The sequence below is a fragment of the Bos mutus genome, chromosome 5, assembly GCF_027580195.1.
Source record: "Bos mutus isolate GX-2022 chromosome 5, NWIPB_WYAK_1.1, whole genome shotgun sequence".
Classification (NCBI taxonomy): domain Eukaryota; kingdom Metazoa; phylum Chordata; class Mammalia; order Artiodactyla; family Bovidae; genus Bos; species Bos mutus.
In genome coordinates, this window is record NC_091621.1 from 44,874,404 (window position 1) to 44,897,517 (window position 23,114).

Sequence of the window (23,114 nt, forward strand, 5' to 3'; positions counted from 1 at the left end):
CTCCCAAGCAATACTTGGGGCCAGAAGCAGCTCAGGTGCACACAGGTAAGGGATGGGACACAGCAGAAACAGGCCTGTTGGCTGGAGAAGAGAGTTCAGCATCTGTCTTTCTATCTGTCTATCATCTAAGTATTCATTATCTATCTACTTATCTATCATCTATCCAGTGTACTTAGCACGGGCCCTGTGGAATGATGAACTCTAATGGATTCCCAACAAAACTGAGATCCCAAGGCTTCCCTAGGAAATGTTGAAGGCCATCCAATCTGACCCTGGCATGCTCTGTTGGGAACACGGGGGACCAGATAGGGTGGGTGACTTTTGCCAGGCTATAGCGTCAGCAGAGCCAGGATGAGTGTCTGGGGCACTGATCTTGGCATTTTTCTCACTGCTTCACTGCTTTTCTTTGTTGTGGAGACAGGTTTGCGTGCACATGAGCTCAGTCACCTCAGTCGTGTCCGACTGTTTGCAAACCTATAGACTGTAGCCCACCTGGTTCCTCTGTCCTTGGGATTCTCGAGGCAAGAATATAGGAGTGGGATGCCATGCCCTCCTCCAGAGGACCTTCCTGACGGAGGAATCAAATCCACATCTCCTGCACTGTAGGTGGATTCTTTACTGCTGAGCCACTGGGGAAGCCCAGGGACAGGTTTACCCCACCTGAAAACATGGAGACATCCTTGACTCTTCCCTTTCTCTCACATCCTGAATCCCATCTGTCAAGAAATCTGCTTGGCTCTTTCTTCAGATTCTACCCAAAGCTGGCTACTTGCACACTCTCTGGGGCTTCCTCCCTGGCACGAGGCTCTGCTGTCTCCCAGGGGTCCCACTGACCCTTCCCCCTCCTTCCTCTGTTGCCTCCCTCTGCAGTCTGCTTTCCAGGCTGCCGCCGTGTCATGGAGGTCATCTAACACTTCAGCTCATGTCCATCAAGCCCCCCGGCTCCACACTGCCCTTGATGGGAGCCCACCGGCTCCATGATTAGGGTGGAACCCTCCGCTCCCTGTATCTCCAAGACTTGCCCACACTCAGAACTTGTTCCTGCCCCTCAAACCACACTGGCCTCCTTGTTCCTAGAGGGATCCAGCCAGGCCTGTTTGCATCTTGAGCAGCTGCCCTGGCTCTTCCTCTGCCCTCGTGGCTCATCCCCTTACCTCCTCAAAACCTTGGCTCAAAGTCACCTTCTCAGTGCAGCCCACTCAGACCACCCTGCTACGAATGGCCCTGTCTTTCTCCCTACTCTCCTGATTCCTCTTGTCTTGTTCTGTTTATTCTTTCCATAAGACTTATCATCTAGGGTAGTCACTCAGTCGTGTCCGACTCTTTGCAACCCTATGAACTGTACCCCACCAGGCTCCTCTGTTCATGGAATTCTTCAGGTAAGAATACTGGAGTGGGTTGCTATTCCCTTCTCCTGGGGATCTTCCCGACCCAGGGATCCAACCCGGGTCCCCCACATTGCAGGCAGATTCTTTACCATCTGAGCCACCAAGTTCATTGTCAATCTCTTTCCACGGAATGGAAACTTAAAAAAAACACACGTTGTTGTGTGCTTTATTCACGGGTGTATCCCAAGTTCAAAGAATGGTGACTGGCACTGGTGCTCAGTAAATTCTTGCTGAATGTGAGAAACATACAGAGACCAGCATGAGACCCTTCCAGAGCATCCGTGTTGTATTGCAGTTTCTATTTTGTTTCCCTTAATCGGTGAGTCCACATGGAGGAGCAGCCTGGCCTTCTGGCCCAGGCAAGTCTCCTCCCACCAGTCAGGGTTGGTGTGGGAACTGTGCAGCAAATGGGGAGGCGGAGGCAGTCTTGTGGCCACAAGAGCAAAAGACTGGAGTCGGTTGTTTCTGTAGGAATTCAGTTTGTAGGGTCTCCTTATCCCATCACTGACTGGGTTCACCCTGGGGACTTTGCACCTTTGCTCCTGGGGCATGAACTGCTCCCTCTGGATATATCCCTGTGCTCCTCACATAGAGTAGGACTCTGCTTCCTGCTGTGCAGGGGGCTGGGGGTGGCGTGTGTGTGTGTGTGTGTGAGAGAGAGAGAGAGAGGGAGAGAAAGAGAGAGAGGGAGAGAAAGAGAGAGAGCAGAGAGGATTCCCCCCTTATTCCCCTTGTCCTGTTATGCCCCTTCCCCAGGCCTGCTTCCTGAAGGGGGCGTTCTGGAAGGTTAGTCCTTGTTCTCAGAGAAGGCAATGGCACCCCACTCCAGTACTCTTGCCTGGAAAATCCCATGGACAGAGGAGCCTGGTAGGCTGCAGTCCCTGGGGTCGCTAAGAGTCGGGAACGACTGAGTGACTTCACTTTCACTTTTCACTTTCATGCATTGGAGAAGGAAATGGCAACCCACTCCAGTGTTCTTGCCTGGAGAATCCCAGGGACGGGGAAGCCTGGTGGGCTGCCGTCTCTGGGGTCGCACAGAGTCAGACACGACTGAAGCGACTTAGCAGTCCTTGTTCTTGGCTTTGTGCATAGGGATTTTTGTAATGAGTGTTTAACTCAAGACCCTGGTGAGCTGAGGGCTTTGGCATCATAGCAGTCAGGGCCGCCAATGGCACTTGATCCAAGAGGCAGGCACCTCCCCACTGGGCCCATTTCCCCACTGTTCTTCTGGGAGGTGGCATCTTATGAGGTGGGGGTGGGAGGCCAGGGCTGAAGGTCTTGGTTTGTCGAGGGGCCTCAAGTACTGAGCAATTTCTCTGGGTGTCTGGCTTGCCCAGTGCCTCTGCCTGGCACCCCTGCCTCTGTTCTCTCTGCCAAATCTTACTGTCTTCCAGGACCTGCCTTGGCTCCCACCTCCTTTGTGGTCCCCCCACCCCACCCCAGCCTACCATAAGTAAATGGCCCTCCTCAGAACGCCAGGAGCACCCCCTTTGCCTGATTGGTCATCTTTCCCTCTCTTGCCATCCGTCTTTCCTGCCTCTGTCTGGTCTTCCCGTGAGAATGAGGTTCCTCACGGCAAACTCTGTCTACTCTCCTTATTTCCCACAGCATCTAGACTGGGGTCTTGCTCTGGTGGGACATCAGCACTCACCCCCAAGAAGGAAGGCACCTCCTCCAGGCTGGCTCCCAGGCTTGGCACACAGCAGAGGGTCAGCCAGTGTCTGTGGACTAGATGGAGGAGCTCTCCACACATTGGCCCTTCCCTCTGTGTCCGGGCTATTCAAGCAATGCTTCCTGAGGAGCTAGTATGTGCTGGTTGCCATGAGGGCTATAAAAGTGGATAAGGCATGATTTCTGAATCGAGAGGCCACTACTAGCTTCAGTAACTCTACTATAAGAGGGGATGTTGTTGTGCACTGAATGACCTGCATGACCCCGCAGTTGTATTCCTTGTGCCAATGGAAGGGATTAGTGGCTGGCCAGCCAGCAGCACCTAAGAAGAGAGGCCAGCACCTTCATCCATGCCGGGCTTCCCTGGTGGCTCAGTTGGTAAAGAATACGCCTGCAATGCAGGAGACCTGGTTCGATCTCTCTAGGTTGGGAAGATCTGGAGAAGGAAATGGCTACCCACTCCAGTATTCTGGCCTGGAGGATTCCATGGACTGTATAGTCCATGGGGTCACAAAGATTCGGACATGACTGAGAGATTTTCACTTTCATCCATGCCAGGCAAAGGCTCGAAGATGACCCCTCACCCGCTCACCCGGAAGGATGCTCCAGGCATCACGTGCTCTGCTGGGAAGGACAGGCCCAGGGACCTTAGTGGGACATGGGACCCTTCAAGTCTCAAGAATGCACTGGTACAGGCCTCCACTCGCCCATGTGGGATCATGATATCAGGTCTGACCCCAGGGCTGCAGGGGAATTAGGGGCTTCATGGATGTGTCTACGCCTGTGGGGCTGAAAAGGCAGGGGCAGGTTTATTGTGATGCAGGGTCTCCTTGATACATCTATTAAGGGAGGCAAGTTTCAGCTTTCTTCTCAGCCTGCCTAGTGGGAGATTCCCACGCTCGTAAATGATGTTAATGACTTTCTCCTGACTTTTATGTTGTCTGGAGGCCTGCTGTCTGCCTGATAAAAGGCAGGAGGGGTAGCGGGTCCTAGCATCCTTGGATTCTCCCCACTTCCCCATCCTGGCTCTGGCCTGGCGAGCAGAGGCATGGCGAGCCATTCCTACCACAACAGCTCCAGCTACAGGGTCAGGGACTTCAGCTCCTGCTCAGCCATTGTGCCCAAGCCTGGGGTGCATGGCTTTGCCAATGGCCTGGCCTTCCACGGGGGCAGCCCCGGGGGCCCCGGCTACCGGCGTCTCAGGGGCTTCGGCAGTAGGAGCCTGTGTGCAGTGGGGTCCCCGCGGATCGCAGTGAGTTATGCGTGGCCCCTCAGAGGAGGGGGCAGCTTTGGTTACCGGGCAGGGGGCCTCTGCGGGCCTACCCCACCCTGTATCACCACTGTGTCGGTTAACGAGAGCCTCCTCACGCCCCTCAACCTGGAGATCGACCCCAAGGTGCAGTGCGTGAAGCATGAGGAGAAGGAGCAGATCAAGCGTCTCAACCACAAGTTTGCTGCCTTCATCGACAAGGTGGGTGTCTGGGTTGTCCCCTGGGCTGTGGCTTAGGAAGGGAAAGGTACTTGGAACCTGGTGACAGACTGGGTTCAAATACCTGGGGACTGCCCTGTTCCGAATTAGCACATGGCCCTGAGAACATGACTGAATCAGGGTCTCAGTTTTCAAATGTTGCCATGAGACTCCAACGTAATCATGGATGTGAAACCACCAGAGAGAAAAGAAAGGTTTATCGCTGCTGCTCACCTTGCCCAGCAGGAGCTGACTGTGTGTCTGGGGCCCCATCTTCTGGATCTCAGCCATCAAGGGGGTTGGGCGGGGTGGGCCTCTCTACTAAGGCTGGTGTCTCACCCCCTCCTAGAGGAGATGCTGCCATCTCCCTCGTGGACAGGGGAACCACGACAGAGAGAGAGGCCAGAAGCTCCTGTCCTGCTCCTGTCTGGTGGGCACCTTGTGGGAAGCCTGGGAATTTCTAGGACTTCAGGCCCTGATGCACTCCCCTACTCAAAATATGCACAGATTAAAGACAGTGAGGTGAGAAACAGGAGATCCATGGGGGCCAGGTTGGGGGATGTAGCACGGTGCTCTTCTGATGTTGCAGTCTCCAAGCCGGACTTCTGGTTGGATATGTAGCTCTGGTTTCTCAGTGAAGCTCCCTCTGTGAGTCTGATGGCTCTGGGAAGGATAGCCACCCATGTCCATTGGAGGAAAGCCCCCCTTTCCAGGGTGATTCCTGTGCACATCTGCACCTTGGACTTTGTAGTAAGGTGCATTCCAAGGGGATGGGGGCGGGAGGGGTGGAAACTTTGTTCTTAGACAAATGCTCTCATCAGGAATAGGCAGGTCTGTAAGCAAAAGTCCTGGACACCCGTTCTTAACATGCTGTTGGCTGTCCAAACCATTCTTCCCTCACATCGGCAAGATGAAGGTGACGTTGGATCATGCAGGTCACTCTTTGCCCAAGGCCACCCACCAGGGGTTGGGCAAGGTTGAAATCCAGCTCACACCCAGCATTGTCCAAGTTTCAGGGTTGTTAAGGTGAGGTAAAGCTAGATTCTTGCCCCAAATCACTCTCTTATTAGATGCTGGTGATGAATCGAATTTTTATAAAACAGTGTGAAGGCCAAATAAAACATGCCTCTGGGCCAGATCGCACCTGGGGGCTGCCAGTGTGCCATTGCTGATGTGTTCTCACTGCCTCAATTTAAAATGAGGCTCAGAGGACTTCCCTGGTGATCCAGTGGTTAAGAACCTGCCTGCGAGTCCTGGGGACAGAGGTTCGATCTCTGGTCCAGGAAAATTTCACATGTCTCAGCACAGCTAAGCCCGTGTGCCACAACTACTGAGCTCAGACTGTGGAGCCCATGCTTTGCAACAAGAGAAGCCACCGCAAGGAGAAACCACACACCGCAACTAGAAAGGAGCCTCTGCTCACCACAACTAGAGAAAGTCCTCGAGCGGCAGCGAAGACTGAAGGCAGCCATAAATAAATAAATAAAAATTAAAAAAATGAATTGAGGCTCAGAAAACATGAGGCACGATGACGTGGTGAATGGCAGAGTTAAGCAATGAAAACTCTTCAAAGTCCTGATCCAGTCGCTCTGGACCCCTTGCCTTGGGGTCAGAGCGAAGGAGAGTCATGGTAGGTGCATTTTTGAATCACTGCCATAAAAATGTCCACAAACTTAGCAACTTAGAAGAACACAAACCTATTACCTAATGAGGCCAAAATCAAGGGGTCAATAGGGTTGTACTTCCTCTGGAGGTCCTGGGAAAACTTACTTTCAGGGCCATGCAGACGTTGTACAGAATTGAGGTCTGTGACTGGAGGACTGGGGTCCCTGTTCCTTGCTGGCTGACTGCCAGAGGTTGGTCTCAGTGTCTAGGGGCCGCCATATTCCTTGACTCAAGGCCTGATCTCTATCTTCAAAGATGATAGTGGTCCAGAGCTTCTCATGGTCCAGAGCTTCTCCTCTGCTTCCTTCTTTTGAGGGTATCTTTTACGCTTCTGCCTTCCCTTCCAGTTTAAAAGGCCTGTGTGACTATCTTGGAGCCATCTGGATAATTCGGGCTCATCTCTTGATCTTCAGTTTCATAACCTTAATTCCACCTGCAAGGTCCTCTTGCATGTAATGTGACCTATTTACAGGTTCTGAGGATTGAGACATAAACATCTTTGAGGGGCCATTTTTGTCTTGTCACATGAGGTCTGGGATATTTTTGCAGGATGAGGAGTTATTTCATTCTGTGCAGAATAAATAAGTCACAAATAAATTGTGTATTCTTCCTGGAAGGAGAGATGGAGTGAAGGGAAGTTTTTTTGGGGAACAATTGTGTCTTTCATTTTCTGACTTGGCCAGATCATTTGGCCTCTGGGGGAAGGTCATGGGCTGCTGCGGGTCAGGGATCCATCCCCAAGGGCAGAGGGAGCTCTAGGGGACCAGTCACCTCCTGGGGCTCCTCCTGAATCTCTTTCTACCACTCTGGATGGCAGGTGGGCTTCCTGGAGCAGCAGAACAAGCTGCTGGAGACCAAGCTACAGTTCTACCAGAATCGCCAGTGCTGTGAGAGCAACCTGGAGCCCCTGTTCAATGGCTACATCGAGACACTGAGGTGGGAGGCCGAGTGTGTGGAGGCCAACAGCGGGAGGCTGGCCTCAGAGCTCAACCACGTGGAGGAAGTTCTGGAGGGCTACAAGAAGAAGTGAGTGTGGCCAGGCTGGGAGTGGTTATAGGTGTGCAGTGGGTCTTGACTGAGTTCATACAACCTTCCCGGAGATGGAGGTGGCTGAAGATTAGGGTCATCCCAGCCTACTTATCAAGGTGCTTCTGCTTTATTAGTCTGCTCTGTCTTGTCTCAGCTCTCAACACTTGCAGCCCCATTCGGGGAAAGGGGGAAAGCTTTGCAGGGAAGAAGAGCTCCCAGCCTGGGAGAGGTGGGCACACATCCAGAGCACAGACTGACCCAAAGATGGAGAAAGTGACAGTGAAAGTGTTAGTCACTCAGTCGTGTCCAACTCTGTGTGACCCCTGGGCTGTAGCCTGCCAGGATTCTCTGTCCATGGAATTCTTCAAGCAAGAATCCTGGACTGGGTAGCCATTCCTTTCTCCAGGGGATCTTTCTGACCCAGGGATTGAACCCCGGCTTTCTGCATTGCAGACAGATTCCTTACCATCTGAGTCACCAGGGAAGCCCAAGAGAGATGGAGAGTGAGGAACAAAGGAAGCAGGAGGATGGAGAACAGACACTTGGGAGCAGTCAGCGCTAGGACGGGAGGAAAGGAGAGGTCTCTGGGGAGTTACCTTGAAGATGATTTGGCAGATACCATTCAAGTGTCTGATGACCTTGGATCATTCTTCTATTTATTCTGCAGATAAGTTATCAGCTCTTGTTCTGCCAGGCTCCACAATTCAAAGGTCCATGTAAATCTTTTGTTTTCAGACCAGATCAGATCAGATTAGTCGCTCAGTCGTGTCTGACTCTTTGCTACCCCATGAATCGCAGCACGCCAGGCCTCCCTGTCCATCACCAACGCCTGGAGTTCACCCAGACTCACGTCCATCGAGTCAGTGATGCCATCCAGCCATCTCATCCTCTGTCATCCCCTTCTCCTCTTGCCCCCAATCCCTCCCAGCATCAGAGTCTTTTCCAGTGAGTCAACTCTTCACATGAGGTGGCCAAAGTACTGGAGTTTCAGCTTTAGCATCATTCCTTCCAAAGAAATCCCAGGGCTGATCTCCTTCAGAATGGACTGGTTGGATCTCCTTGCAGTTCAAGGGACTCTCAAGAGTCTTATCCAACACCACAGTTCAAAAGCATCAATTCTTCGGCGCTCAGCCTTCTTCACAGTTCAACTCTCACATCCATACATGACCACAGGAAAAACCATAGCCTTGACTAGACGAACCTTTGTTGGCAAAGTAATGTCTCTACTTTTGAATATGCTATCTAGGTTGGTCATAACTTTCCTTCCAAGGAGTAAGCGTCTTTTAATTTCATGGCTGCAGTCACCATCTGCAGTGATTTTGGAGCCCAGAAAAATAAAGTCTGACACTGTTTCCACTGTTTCCCCATCTATTTCCCATGAAGTGATGGGACCGGATGCCATGATCTTCGTTTTCTGAATGTTGAGCTTCTTTTGTTTTAATTCGATTTATTTAGTCTGGCCATTACCTTGTTTAAACTTACTGGGTCACTTGCTCATCTTTACATGGCAGATATGGACAGAGTGATGAGTGATTTTGACATAACCGGTGCTGGTAATTTCACCGGGAAGTACTTGAAATTCTGGTCTTGGAAGATCAGGCTCTACCATCCAGATGGATCCAGCAATGGGTTTTTAAACTTTGCCTGGGGGGATGCAAATGCAGACACAATTGTGTTTGCAGGTGTCAGGGTCTGTCTCCCACTCTGGGGGTGTGAGGGCTGGTAATTATAGAGCTCAGAGTTTATAGCAGTCCCAATTACCCTGTCATTAAAAAGTTGTGAAAACCATGTTCTGGGAACTCTGGTGCTCCTTGTCAGGTTGGGGCAAGACTGCTGCAGGGATAAAACCTCACAGGCAAGAGAGAGAGACTAGACCAGGCTGGCAGAGGAAGGCTGTGGAAATGCTCCCAGCAATCTGGGCACCATAGATGACTTCTCTGATTTCAAGGTCTTGGATGGTGGGGGAGGAGGGAGAGAATGGCCTCCCGGTAGCTACATTTTTTACAGTTTTAGAGTTGAAAGGCCCCCTGGAGCATCTTTCATTCATTTGAAATGAACAAATAATTACTGTGTACCTGATCACACATCGGGCAATTTATCCCAAGACCAGAGAGATTCAGTGACTTGCCTGAGGTTTTGCAGCGACTAAAGCCCAAACTTGGACCAGAAATCAGGTATCTAGACTCCATATCCGGTGTCCTTTGGTGGGTTCTTTGTGGCTGAGAAACAGAAGTATAGAGAGGCCCAGACACTTCTCCTAAGACACACAGAAAGTCCAGGGCAGGACCAGGGAGTTTTGATAACCTAGGACTCGGCTGGCTAGCCCGAGGCCCTTACCCCTTGGGTGGGGCCTCTCCAACTGTGCTGTCTCTCCTCAGGTATGAAGAAGAGGTGGCTCTCAAGACTACGGCCGAGAATGAGTTTGTGGTGCTGAAGAAGGTGAGTGACTCGTTGCACGTGGAAAGGAATTAAATATTGGATGCTGCATGCTTGGACACTGGGCATCTTGCTAATTTCGAGTCAGTCCAGTTGTGGTCAGACCAGGTTCCTCAGCAAACGGATGCTTGTCGGTGGGTCAGGCTGCCAAAGCCATCTTGGTGCCATGCAGGAACCCAGCCTGTGCTGATGGAAGCTTCTTAAAAAGAGACCTCATCATGCTGCTGTTTGGCTTTTTGTAAACTTCCCGAAAGCTGAAATGGTCGCTTTCAAATCAGTTTCACTCTCCTATGGCCTTTGCTTCCCAGATTGGGAAGTATTAGTTCTCAGCTTGGTAGTGACTATGGGAGCTGTGGTCCTTATTCAGTGCAAATGGAGACGGTGTAAAAACCAGGGGAGAAAACTATTAATGATTTCTCTTTGATTTCAAATTGGTGAGTTGAAGTGTATGCTAATGCTCTTCATAAATACTGTGCTTACCTTACACACCTCATTTGTTAGTAATCACAGAATGGAGAGAAAGGCTGGTAGAAAATCTGCCAGGACAGGTGTGGCCTTGGTTTCAGATGAGAGAGCCAGCTGCTTGGGTGTTGAGTGGTGCCTGACCTGGGCGCCAAGGACCACCCCTGGCTCTGTGCTCACCACACGGCCATGCTCTATGGACCAGTTTGGCTTGGCGGCTGCAGCCTGACATGTTGGGTTGTCATCTTAGGCTACCTGCTTCTGCGGGATCCCTAGTTCCGGAGGAAGTGGAAAGAAGTCTCTAGGAGTCTGACTCCTCCCCACTTCTATCCCAGGGGGTCCCACCGATGTTTGTGTGATGGCAAAGGGGTGGGCTGGGAGATGGCCTCAGGGCCTCCACAGAGGCTGACGGCTCCCCTGGCCCACTCTCCTGTCCCACCCTCCCGTGTGTCTCCACCAGGACATTGACTGTGCCTATCTGCGCAAGGCTGACCTGGAAGCCAGCGTGGAGGCCCTGAAGGAGGAGATGAGCTTCCTGCAGTCGCTGTACGATGAGGTGAGCCTCTTCCCATCTCCAGAAGGGCAAGGGAAGGAGAGGGCAGAGGAGGGTTTTCTAGGTTTTCTGTCATGGTTCCTTGGTTCTAGGAAAAGTTATGCATTCCTTACTCTTCTAGGGCCTCAATATCCTTTCCTTTTATGACAAGAGATTTTTCTCTTGCTCAGATCTTTCAAAATAGAAATGAGTAATGCCCTACCTTTTTGGAGTGAACAGATATACACTACTATATCTAAAATAGATAACCAACAAAGACCTACCATAGAGCGCAGGAAACTAAACTCAACATTTTGTAATAACCTATAAGAAAAAAAAATCTGAAAAAAGATACATATGTATGTATAACTGAATCAGTTTGCTATACATATGAAGTGATCATAACATTGTAGATGAACTATACTGCAATTAAAAAAGACAAGAAACAAAAAATAATTTGAAAGACTGATTCATTGCCTATCTACACAGCATGACATGGAGATCTGACACTGTAAGTTTAGGTATATGAATATAATAATCATATCTTATTAATTCAAATAGTATGAAAGCCCAATTAGAAAATTCAGGACTCCAAACCTATCTGTTATTTGGTGGATTAGGTTTATACAGACAGTCACAGCTGATCTGGGTAGTTGGGGCCCCAAGTGGAGTGACCCAATTTGACTTTATCCACAGAAATCTACCTCTGTTGATCTAGGCATTAATGAAATTCCACCTTACTCACTGCCTTGATATTATGATTCAAATTCTAGCCTTTTATTCTTAAAGCAGCACTTAAAAAAAATTTCCTGACTTGTCAGAAGTTTCCTAATTAATTTTATAAAATTTCAGAGTTGGGGTTTGTGTTTTGAATTACCTGTGGAGAGGAGAATCGGTGAAGGCTTTGGAGATGAGGGCAATGGTTGTTGTCTCCTACAGGAAATTTACCTCCTTCAGTCGCAAATCTCTGACACCTCGGTGGTGGTCAAGATGGACAACAGCCGGGAGCTCAACATGGACTCGGTTGTGGCTGAGATCAAGGCTCAGTATGATGGCATCGCCAGCTGCAGCCGGGCCGAGGTTGAGTCCTGGTATCAAACCAAGGTGAGCTGAAGGGCAGACTTCCCCACTGGGCAGAGAGGACCACTGGAGCTAGAGCTTCCCTGGAAAATGCACCCATGCACTCAGAGGGGCTGTGGTGGAGGTCCACGCAGAGCAGGGCAGGAGGTGGGACAATCCCAGAAGAAATGTGGGTTGACTGAGACAACATCTCAGTACCTGCAGCCACCTTGCAGTCATTGGTGCTTTCCTCCTGTCTGTCTCCCAACCTGCAGTGCGAGGAGATGAAGGTCACAGTAACACAGCAGGGTGAGAACCTCTGCAGAACCAAGGAGGAGATCAACGAGCTGAACCGTGTGATCCAGAGGCTGACGGCCGAGGTGGAGAACGCCAAGCAGCAGGTCGGTGGGCTGCTGCTGGGGTCTGCTCTCTGCTTTCCTCCTGCTGCTGCTAATTTTGGAGGGGCAAAGCCTATATATAGGCTTTCCAGGTGGCGCAAGTGGTAAAGAACTCGCCTGCCAAAGCAGGAGACGTAAGAGATGTGACCTCGATCCCTGGGTTGTTAAGATCCTCTGGAGGAGGGCATGAAAACCCACTCCAGTATCCTTGCCTGGAGAATCCCATGGACAGAGGAGCCTGGCAGGCTATAGTCCATAGGGTCGCAAAAGAGTTGAACTGAAGCAACTTAGCTCACATGCACAAGCATATAGATTTCATTTCCATTATGGTTTATTAAAGGATATTGAGTATAACTTCCTGCACTATACAGTAAGACCTTGGTGTTTATCTATTTGATACACAGTTGTTTGTATCTGCTAATCCCAAATTTCTAACTTATCCCCTTCCCCATCCTCTTCCCTTTTTGGTAACCAGAGTTTGTTCTCTATGTCTGTGACTCTTTTGTAGATAAGTTCACTTGTGTCATATCTTTGATTCCACATGTAAGTGATATCATATGGGATTTGTTTTTGTCTGACTGACTTCACTCAGTATATAGCCTCTACGTCCATTCATGTTGCTACAGGTATTATTTTACTCCTTTTTTATGGCTGAGTAATCTCCCGCCCCCCGTATGTATGCCACATCTTTATCCACTCATCTGTCGATAGACATTGAGGTTGCTTCCATGTCTTGGCAATTGTAAATAGTGCTGCAATGAACATTGGGATGCATGTATCTTTTCAAATTAGGGTTTTCTCCAGATACATACCCAGGACCGGGATTGCTGGATCACATGGTAACTCTATGTTTTGTCTTTTAAAGGTGTCTGCATACTATTTTGGGCTTCCCTGATGGTAAAGAATCTGCCTGCAATGCAGGAGTCCTGGGTTTGATCTCTGGGTTGGGAAGATCCCCTGGAGAAGGGAATGGCTTCCCACTCCAGTATTTTGGCCAGGAGAATTCCATGGACCGTTTAGTCCATGGGTTGCAAACAGCTGGACACAACTGAGCAACTTTCACTTTCCATACTGTTTTCCATGATGGCTGCACCAACTTACATTCCCACCAACAGTGCAGGAGTGTTCCCTTTTGAAGAGGCTTGTGTTTTAACAACCTGCATCTGAATGACCAAGAATGCCCAAGACTTCAAAGACAGGATGCTTGGTCTCCCTTCTCTGAATTCTGTTCTCATTGTCCTCTATATCCCTTCACAGTTCCTCTCCTCTAAACACACCTTAGACAACACAGTCTAGTGCTGTGCTTGCCTCCTGCTTTTTCTCTCTCCCCACTTCTCTTGCCGGACTTGGGGTGCGCAGGCCTGAACTAGTGACACACCACTCTGTTCAAAGGGAGCACTACCACCCTCTGCGCATCTCTCATTTAAAACTGTCCATCCTTTATCTTCAGTTCCATTCCCTTTCATCCCAGCACTCATTCTCATGCATTTAATATAGTTCTTTATAGTCTCTCTTTCATCTATATATTTCCTATGTATATTAGATTCATTTAAACCTCTTAGCGTTTTAAGTTTACCAAATGATATTATACCATAAATCTCATTCAAATTCTGCCACTTTCCAGTTGGAAGTTTTTGAAATCCATGCACATCACTATAAATTGTCTGTTTCATTATTTCTGTCCTATTTATAAATCATGGTTTCCTATCCATTCCCTTATTGATGGATGCTTGCTGAGTTTGCCTCCAAGACTTTGCTGTTACAATCAGTTGTATCATGAACATTTATACATATCTCTACAGGTTTCCATGTGTAACCACATTAGGGACGTTTTGAAGGTATAAAGCAAGAAATGGAATTGTTGAGTTGTAAGATATTCACTAATTTACTTTCCATAAGTGCCCTCGGAGTTCTGCGCCAGAGTGTGCTCCCAGTATCGGCAAGCGAGGACTTCTGTTTCAGCATTTGCTGTTACCAGACTTTGGAACTCTTGTAGATCTAATAATGTGTAAATGACATCTAACTGTTAATTTTCATTTCTGTCATTAACTAGAATGACTGTCTCTTCATTCACTTACTACTCATTTGCATTTTCCTTTCTGAGAGCTGCCTGTTCAGATCATCTGCCCATTTTTTATTGTGATTTTTTTTTCTTCTCAGTGATCTCCAGTATTTCCTTGCCCATTCTATGTAGATGTTACCCTTTATATTTATACATTTTCCAGTTAATCTTCTCTCAACCAGTCACTTGTCTGTTTTGCTCTGATTTCCTTCACTGAATAGAAATCTTTAAACTGGATGTAGCCAAATCCATCACTTTTTGCTTTAACAGTTAATACTTAAAAGGTTTGAGGTCATAGAGGCCTCCTGTTACAATTTTGTCTTCTACTGATTTTATACTTTTACTTCTCAGATTTAGGTCTTTAATCCACCTGACCTTTATTTTTGGTATATACAAGGAGTAGGTTTTTAATTAAATTTTTCTACATATAGTAAGAAAATGTGTTCTGTAATCCATTTCTTACTCACTTGTTTGTGATACCACCTGTATCATAATACTGAGTTCCCACATATTCCTGGTTTAAATTCTGTCCTCTCCCCTCAGTTTAGCTGTTCTCAGCCACTGTGTAAGAGGTATCAGAAGTAATTTGTTACTATTAGTAGCCAAATAATGGAATATGAGAATGATTTACTTTCCAGAAGTGAAGTTAGAGAAAGTTAGAAGTTTTCCTCACTTGCATTCTGATATGCTTTTAAAAAATATTTATTTTAATGTGGTTAGAATAAAAATTTATAGGTTTCTGGAAAGCTCAGATGGTAAAGAATCCACCTGATATGCAGGAGACCCTATCTTGATTCCTGGGTGGGGAAAATCCCCTGGAGAAGGGAATGGCCACCCGCTCCAGTATTCCTGCCTGGAGAGTTCCATGGACAGAGGAGCCTGGTGGGCTACAGTCCATGGGGTCACAAGAATTGGACATGGCCGAGTGACTAACAAGAACACTTAACATGAGATATATCCTCTTAACACAATTTTAAGGTGTACAATACATTATTGTTGATTCTAGGTACAGTGTTTTATAATGGATCTCTAGAGCTTATTTGTCCTGCTTTATGCCCTGCTACTGCTAAGTCACTTCAGTCGTGTCCGACTCTGTGTGACCCCATAGACGGCAGCCCATTAGGCTCCCCCATCCCTGGGATTCTCCAGGCAAGAACACTGGAGTGGGTTGCCATTTCCTTCTCCAATGCATGAAAGTGAAAATTGAAAGTGAAGTAGCTCAGTCGTGGCGGACCCTCAGCAACCCCATGGACTTCAGTCTTCCAGGCTCCTCCGTCCATGGGAATTTCCAGGCAAGAGTACTGGAGTGGGGTGTGATTGCCTTCTATGCCCACTTATTTGTGATTCCCTATTTCCTCCTCCTCCTAGCCCCTGGAAACCATTACTCCACTCTTTATTTATTTTTTAATATGTATTTATTTGACTGCTTCAGGTCTTAGTTGCCGCACGTGGAATCTTCGTTGCCTCATTCAGGGTCTTGCGCTGCATGGACTCTCTAGTGTGTTTTGCAGGCTTAGTTGCTCAAGACATATGGAATCTTAGTTCCCCAACCAGGGATTGAACTCGCTCCCCTTGCATGAGAAGGCGGATTCTTGACCACTAAACCACCAGGGAAATCCCCACTCCACTCTAATTCTATGATTTGACTATTTTAGATACGTCATATAAGCTGAATTGTGCAGTGTTTGTCTTTCTGTGTCTGGCTTATTCAGTTCAGTTCAGTCGCTCAGTCATGTCCGACTCTTTGTGACCCCATGAACCGCAGCACACCAGGCCTCCCTGTCCATCACCAACTCCCAGAGTCCACCCAAACTCATGTCCATTGAGTCGGTGATGCCATCCAGCCATCTCATCCTCTATCGCCCCCTTCTTCTCCTGCCCTCAATCTTTCCCAGCATCAGGGTCTTTTCAAATGAGTCAGTTCTTCACATCAGGTGGCCAAAGTATTGGAATTTCAGCTTCAACATCAGTCCTTCCAATGAACACCCAGGACTGATCTCCTTTAGGATGGACCGGATGGATCTTCTTGCAGTCCAAGGAGCTCTCAAGAGTCTTCTCCAACACCACAGTTCAAAAGCATCAATTCTTCAGCACTCATTACACTTAGCATAATGTCCTCAGGGTACATCCACATTGTCACACATTGGAGAATTTCCTTTTTTTAAAAGGCTCAATAATATTCCATTGTATGTATATACCATGATTTCTTTATCCATTCACCTGTTGATGGACATTACACTGTTTTCATTCTTGGCTATTGTGAATAATACAAACATGGGAGAGCTAATATCTCTTCGAAATCCTGCTTTAGATTCTTTGGGATAAAATACCCAGAAGCGCAATTGCTGGATCATATGATAATCCCATTTTTTTAAGTTTTTGAGGAACCTTTAAACTGTTTTCCAGAGCAGCTACATTATTTTGCATTCCCACCAAAAGTATACCAGAGGTTCAATTTCTCCACATCCTTAACACTTGTCTTGATTTTATAATAGCCAAACTGACAGGTATCAGGTGATTCTCACTGTGGATTGGATTGCATTTCCTTGATGATGGGTGATGTTGAATGTCTTTTTCATGTATCTATTAGTTATTTATTAGTCTTGTCTGGAGAGATGTCTCTTTATGTCCTTAGCCCATTTAAAAAATTGGGTTACTTTTGTTTTCTGCTATTGAGTTGTAGAAGTTCCTTATACTTTCTTAAGTTGGACAAAAGGAAGGCGCTATAGTTAGTGGACAAAAGCATTGGAATGGGAGCTTTTTCCAGCATGCTGATCTCAGGGGACCAAAAATGAGATTCCCATACAGAAGCCTCTGAAAATCTGGGCTGCTGCTGCTGCTGCTGCTAAGTCGCTTCAATCGTGTCTGACTCTGTGCGACCCCAAAGATGGCAGCCCACGAGGCTCCACCATCCCTGGGATTCTCCAGGCAAGAACACTGGAGTGGGTTGCCATTTCCTTCTCCAATGCATGAAAGTGAAAAGTGAAAGTAAAGTCGCTCAGTCGTGTCCGACTCCTAGTGACCCCATGGACTGCAGCCTACCAGACTCCAATGTCCATGGGATTTTCCAGGGAAGAGTACCGGAGTGGGTTGCCATTGCCTTCTCTGGAAAATCTGGGCTTGGCTCTCACTAACTGGGTAGCTCGGAGCAAGTCACAGCCTCTCCGACTGAGGTTCAATGTCTTCATCTGAATAATGGAAATAACCACACCTGTTCTGATAAGCTCAGGAGTAACTTCAAGGTCAAATTAGATACCATCTGTGGAAGTGACTTGTAAACTAACAGCAGTATAAAAATGTGAGATAATTATCTAATATTAGCATTAGTCTGATTCTGCTAACATTTCCTTCCCCTAACAGCTCACCATGGACTTGAGTCTTACAAGATAGTTTTAAAAAATGAAGGGAGAAAGCTCCAATTGGCTGTGATTTCCCTGCCTAGTTAATTTAAAAATTGACCACTTTGAATTGAGGTAAACAGTCCATGGGGTCGAGGAGAGTCAGACACGACTGAGCGACTTTACTTTCACTTTTCACTTTCATGCATTGGAGAAGGAAATGGCAACCCACTCCAGTGTTCTTGCCTGGAGAATCCCAGGGACGGGGGAGCCTGGTGGGCTGCCGTCTATGGGGTCACACAGAGTCGGACACAACTGAAGCGACTTAGCAGCAGCAGCAGCAGCAGGATGACCAAGGCCATGGGAGATCTTAGTCCCCACAAAGACCCAGAGTCCCCACAGCCTGCACTCTTCTTAAGCTCTTTTCCTCCCCACAGCGCTGCAAGCTGGAGACCGCCCTGGCTGAGGCGGAGCAGCAGGGTGAGGCGGCCCTTAACGATGCCAAGTGCAAGCTGGCCGGGCTGGAGGAGGCCCTGCAGAAGGCCAAGCAGGACATGGCCTGCCTGCTCAAGGAGTACCAGGAGGTGATGAACTCCAAGCTGGGCCTGGACGTGGAAATCGCCACTTATCGCAAACTGCTGGAGGGAGAGGAGAGCCGGTGAGGATGGGCCCAGGGCCACTTCACATCACCACATGGGGCTAGAAGAGTGTCTCACTGACTCACCTCTAGGCAGAGAGCGTTCAAACTGGCCAAGTCTCTAGAGACCTAGAGAGACTAGCCATTGTCTTATTCCCAGATAGGGAAACTGAAGCTCAGAGAGGAGAAAGGCTTGTCCAAGACCATAGTTTGTTGTTGTTGAGTCGCTCAGTCGTGTCTGACTCTTTGCTACCCCATGGACTGCAGTATGCCAGGCTTCCCTGTCCTTTACCATCTCCAGGAGTTTGCTCAAACTCATGTCCACTGAGTCGGTGACATCATCCAACCATCTCATCCTCTGTAATCCCCTTCTCCTCCTGCCTTCAATCTTTCCCAGCATCAGGGTTTTCTCTAATGACTTGGCTTTTTGCATCAAGTGCCCAAAGTATTGGAGCTTCAGCTTTAGCATCAGATTGCAGCTAGTTAATGGCTAAGCTAGAACTACACCAGCCTCCTGGCTAGCCCTCCAGTGATCTCTCTCCCTTCCTGTGCTGTCCCTCCAGTACAGCTCATTCCCAGGCAACTTTTCATCTGTTGGGTGAAAGCATGTTTTTGCAGTCATATCTCTTCTGCTGCTTCTACTAAGTTGCTTCAGTCGTGTCTGACTCTGTGTGACTCCATAGATGGCAGTCCACCAGGCTCCTCTGTCCCTGGGATTCTCCAGGCAAGAATACTGGAGTGGGTTGCCATTTCCTTCTCCAAGTCAGATCTCAGTGGGTTGTGAAAGCTGGAATCATTCAGAAGCTTTGTTAAAGGCCATTCCACTCAGTTTTGGATGCACAGAATGCAAGGAATTCTCTCAGCCCAGAGAGTCTGGTGTTCAGAACGGCGAATAGAAGCAGCACTGCGTCCTTGCCCAGCAGAGAAGACAGGGGCATGCATGCATCCACCCATCCTCTAGGTGATTGGGCTTAGTGTCCCAGGAAGACTGTCAGAGGCTTCTCAGGGGAGGAGGCAGAGGAGCCGAGGTGGGGCGGGAAAGGGATAGGTCACCTCAGGCAGTGCTGACAGTTTGAGCCAAGAATTGGGGCCAGGGGATGTCAGCGTGGGAGGGAGCAATGCAGGTTTACTTCTCAGGTGGTACAAGGGTCCCTAGCCTTGAGATGGCCACGTCACCATTGCCTCTGCGCTGGGTCCCATCGTGGGGAGCAGGCCAGACTGGGGAATAGAGTGTAGAGATTACGATAACAGGCTGTGAGCCAGATCACCCGGGTTTGGATCCCAGCACTACACGTACTAGCTTCAAAATAATGTCCTAACCTGTAAAACAGATACTCATAAAATCCACTGCTTCAGGCTCTCGCAAAGATTCAACAGGTAATGGAACGCAGTAAGTTTGTGCAGGAAGAAGTTATTATCAGAATTAGAATAACTGTATGGTGGGGTGGCCCGACAGGGCTGCACCCATGGATAGACTCCATATTAACACTGTTAGTGTTAGAAATCTGACAAGAGTGGCACCCAAGGCATCTGGCCATGCCTGACCAAAGCTGGTAAATTTCCTGTCAATTTCTGAGGCCTTTGGGTGAAGCCAACTGTGCTATCACCTCCTTTGCAGTCCCTAAGCCACTTGCTAGCACTCAGTGTGCAATGTGAAACTTCCTTTCATTATGGTAATCATCAACCATCATTAGCGTGTTGATAACTCCGTCATAATAAATGATGCACTGTTCCCTACACATGAGCTTTTAAAAGGTTGTTTAATGTATTTGCATATGGTGGCCATTGCCCTTTTGATAGACTTTCTTCTCTTACATATGGGGCTTCCTTGATAGTGCACATGGTAAAGAATCCACCTGCAATGTGAGAGACCTGGGTTCGATCCCTGGGTTGGAAAGATCCTCTGGAGAAGGGAATGGCAACCCATTCCAGTATTCTTGCCTGGAGAATTCCAAGGACACAGGGGCCTGGCGGGCTACAGTCCATGGCGTTGCAAAGAGTCAGACACGACTGAGCGACTGGCACTTTCACTTTCCTCTTACATATAACATATGTAATTAGATTATATGCTCATTCATTGCAGAAAACACAGAAAATAAGAAAAAAGCAGGCCTAATTACTCAATTTGGAGAGAGCTGCTGATGGGCATTGGCTAGAATCTTCTGAAAGGGCACAATTCTGAGACTGTAGCAAAGCCAGGTTCACGTAGCAGGAAGGTGAGCTGGAAGCATATATCCCCTGAGAAGACAAGGAGTGGGGAAGGGTTCTGAGTCAGGCAGAATGAATCAGAGTAGAACATTCCTGGAGAAAAAGTTTTGAAGTTGGGAGTTTAAAAAAAGTGAAGGAGACACAGAACAGAAAGTACAGGTGTTTATGAAGCATGCAAGGTCCTGGTATAATGACACATCGTAACGAGTGTTCAGCAAAGGGTACCGAAAACCCTTACATCAGGTTTACTGCCTGCCAGGCTCTGTCTGCAGATGCTTTACACACAGAACTTACAACAGTCTTATTAGAGCTGAGGAAACTGAGGCTTGGAAAGGTGAGGTGACTTGCCCAAGGTCATCCAGCTAGTAACTGGTTCTGCCGGCTCTAGGGTCCAGGCTCTTAACTACATACCCTCCAGCCTCTCTCTGAGTTTATCAAGTCAGGTGTGTGTCTGGGGTAGCTTTTAAGAATGCGAGATAAAAATGGATCCATCCGGATGCTAGGCAAGCTTTTTCCCACCCAGAGGTGTCCAGTTAGGCAGTAGCTGCTCCCATCACCTATTTTTTGGCTTTGCCGGAATTTTAGCAGAGGGATAAGAAGGGTCACCCCACCCCTCCTTTTCAGTATCCCAAGTTTCCATAGCCTAGAAGCAAACGGAATAAAGTGGCCTTTTGGATCCTGCAAATTAACCTCCCCCTGTCCTTTCGGGATCCCAGGGAACAGTGCTAGCATGGCTGCCTCTGCAGAAGGCCCCGCCCTGCATCTCTCCTCCCTGCCTTCAGGATGGAGAGCAGGCATGCCGCAAGCGCAGAGCAACCAGGTTCTAACTGCCTCCTCTCCTCTCCCCTACAGGTTGTGTGAAGGTGTGGGCTCCATCAACATCTGTGAGTTTGAGGGTGTCGGTGGGCGTGCTTCTTTGGGTATCTGTGGTCTTCATGGATTGCTTCATAGGTTGCTTGTGATAGGGGACTGAGTCTCTGTCCACAGTACACTGAGTGAGAGGGATAGGAGTTGAGAGACATGGATAGCCCCAAATAGCTGACCACCACCCAAATATGGACCCGTCTGGAGCATCCATGAAGCTTAAGCATACGCCTGTGGCAAATTTGGACCTGCTAATTGGTTCTTTAAAAGCCACCCAAGTCTTTCAGCCACGCAGAATACGCCTCAGGTGGTACAATGTTTTATGAGAAAACAAACAAACAAACCATGAGCTATATATTCGGATCAGCTGGGGCTACTGAAAACATCTCTTAAATCTGTCTTAAACAATTTGACGTGTATGCCGCCCCTAGCCTAGATGTCATCCGTTCCCCTCACCTTTCCAGCAACATAATTTCTAGATGATTCTGTGCTCAATCAGTTTTTGCCTAAAGATTTCAACATTGCAGTGTAGTCAAGCAGAGTTCGGTGTCCAACTTGCTAACCATATTCCTTCAGGAATATGGCAATGGGATTAGATTTTCCTGTAGTTTAAAAGGATTCATGTCACTAGTCCCTCAGTGTGTAAAGAGTTAATCACTGGTTCTAGAAAAATTCTGGGTCATGCCATGTCTGAAATGGAGAGAATTCTGAGTTGGTATCTCCTTACAGGTGTGAGCCGTTCCCAGGGAGGCGTGATCTGCGGCGACCTTGATTCCACCGTCCCTCGTGGCCTGGGTGGCACGGCCATCAGCAGCAGTGCTCTTTGCTCCCCCTCTGTAGGGGGATTCTGTTCCAGTGTGAGATCTGTGAGGTTTGCATAGTGGGGGTTAGGACTCTGGACAGATGGTGTCTGAGGGGGCCAGGGTAGAAAGTGGGGAACAGGGAAAGCTTTTCTGTCTCAGGCCCAAATGTCGGTTTAGTGATTGTCCCTTACTGGGGAGCCAGAACTAACTCTCCAGGTTCCTCCTCACTGGAGTTATGGTTTACTCTTTGAGTCTCAACCCTGGGTTTGGCATTCTTGCTGCCTCCATTGATTCTCCCCCCTCCCTGTGGTCCAAGAAAAGATGTAAAGACTCTTTGATATAAACTGCTTAGTCATTTTCTTCCCTAATTTCAGGTTAGTAGACATTTACTAAGAACTGACCATGTGCCAGGCCCTCTGGGCAGGGGCCCAGGTAGCAGGTGGCAGGGCATGGATGCACCCTTGTGCTTTGCCCTTGGACAACGGACTGTTTGTGGCCCATCAGCATTGAGGGGGCAGCAGTGGGAGTGGGGCTGGGGCTCTGGGAGTCCCCTCACTTGATCTGAGAGATTGTATGTTTCCAGAGCATCCCTCAGCCATGTAGCGGTCAGGATGGAAAGACTGAGGCTAATCCTCCCAGCTTTTTATTATTGGTGGTTTGTAATTTTATTGTATTGGGGTGATTCCTGTATGGCTTCTTCTCTCTTTTGGTGTGCATGATTAAATGTCGTGGTAAACATTTTCTCCTGTAACCAAGTCAATGTCTGTACCCTTCCTTGTTTCCCCAATTGTTTCAGTGGTTCTCCAAGTGTGGACCATGGACCACCATCTACATCAGGGTCCCTGAGGAGCGGGGGATGAAGGGATTGTTAAATATGCAGATGCTGGGCTCCATCCAGAACCACTGAATCAAAAGTTATGGAGATGAGTCCAGGAATCTGAATTTAAGCAAGCTCCCAGGGGATTCCCATAAGAATTAAAGATCAAGAGTACACTGGTTTGTGTGGGTGGCTCAGATCATTCTGGCCGTGGACGTGACTTTCCGTCTGATTTTCACAGGATCAGATTCAACTCTTTGCCTTTCTCCTCTGACTT

General features: G+C 48.3%; 1 protein-coding gene across 1 annotated transcript; it reads left to right on the top strand.

Annotated features, from left to right (window-relative positions):
- The first annotated feature begins 4,107 nt into the window (after nucleotides 1-4,107).
- Nucleotides 4,108-22,927, top strand: LOC102266697 (keratin, type II cuticular Hb5). Its single transcript, XM_005906989.2, has 10 exons — nucleotides 4,108-4,530; nucleotides 7,010-7,218; nucleotides 9,600-9,660; nucleotides 10,580-10,675; nucleotides 11,591-11,755; nucleotides 11,986-12,111; nucleotides 17,946-18,166; nucleotides 21,206-21,237; nucleotides 21,947-22,053; nucleotides 22,817-22,927. The coding sequence occupies exons 1-10, from the start codon at nucleotides 4,108-4,110 to the stop codon at nucleotides 22,925-22,927; spliced, it is 1,551 nt and encodes a 516-aa protein (XP_005907051.2).
- The last annotated feature ends 187 nt before the right edge of the window (nucleotides 22,928-23,114 follow it).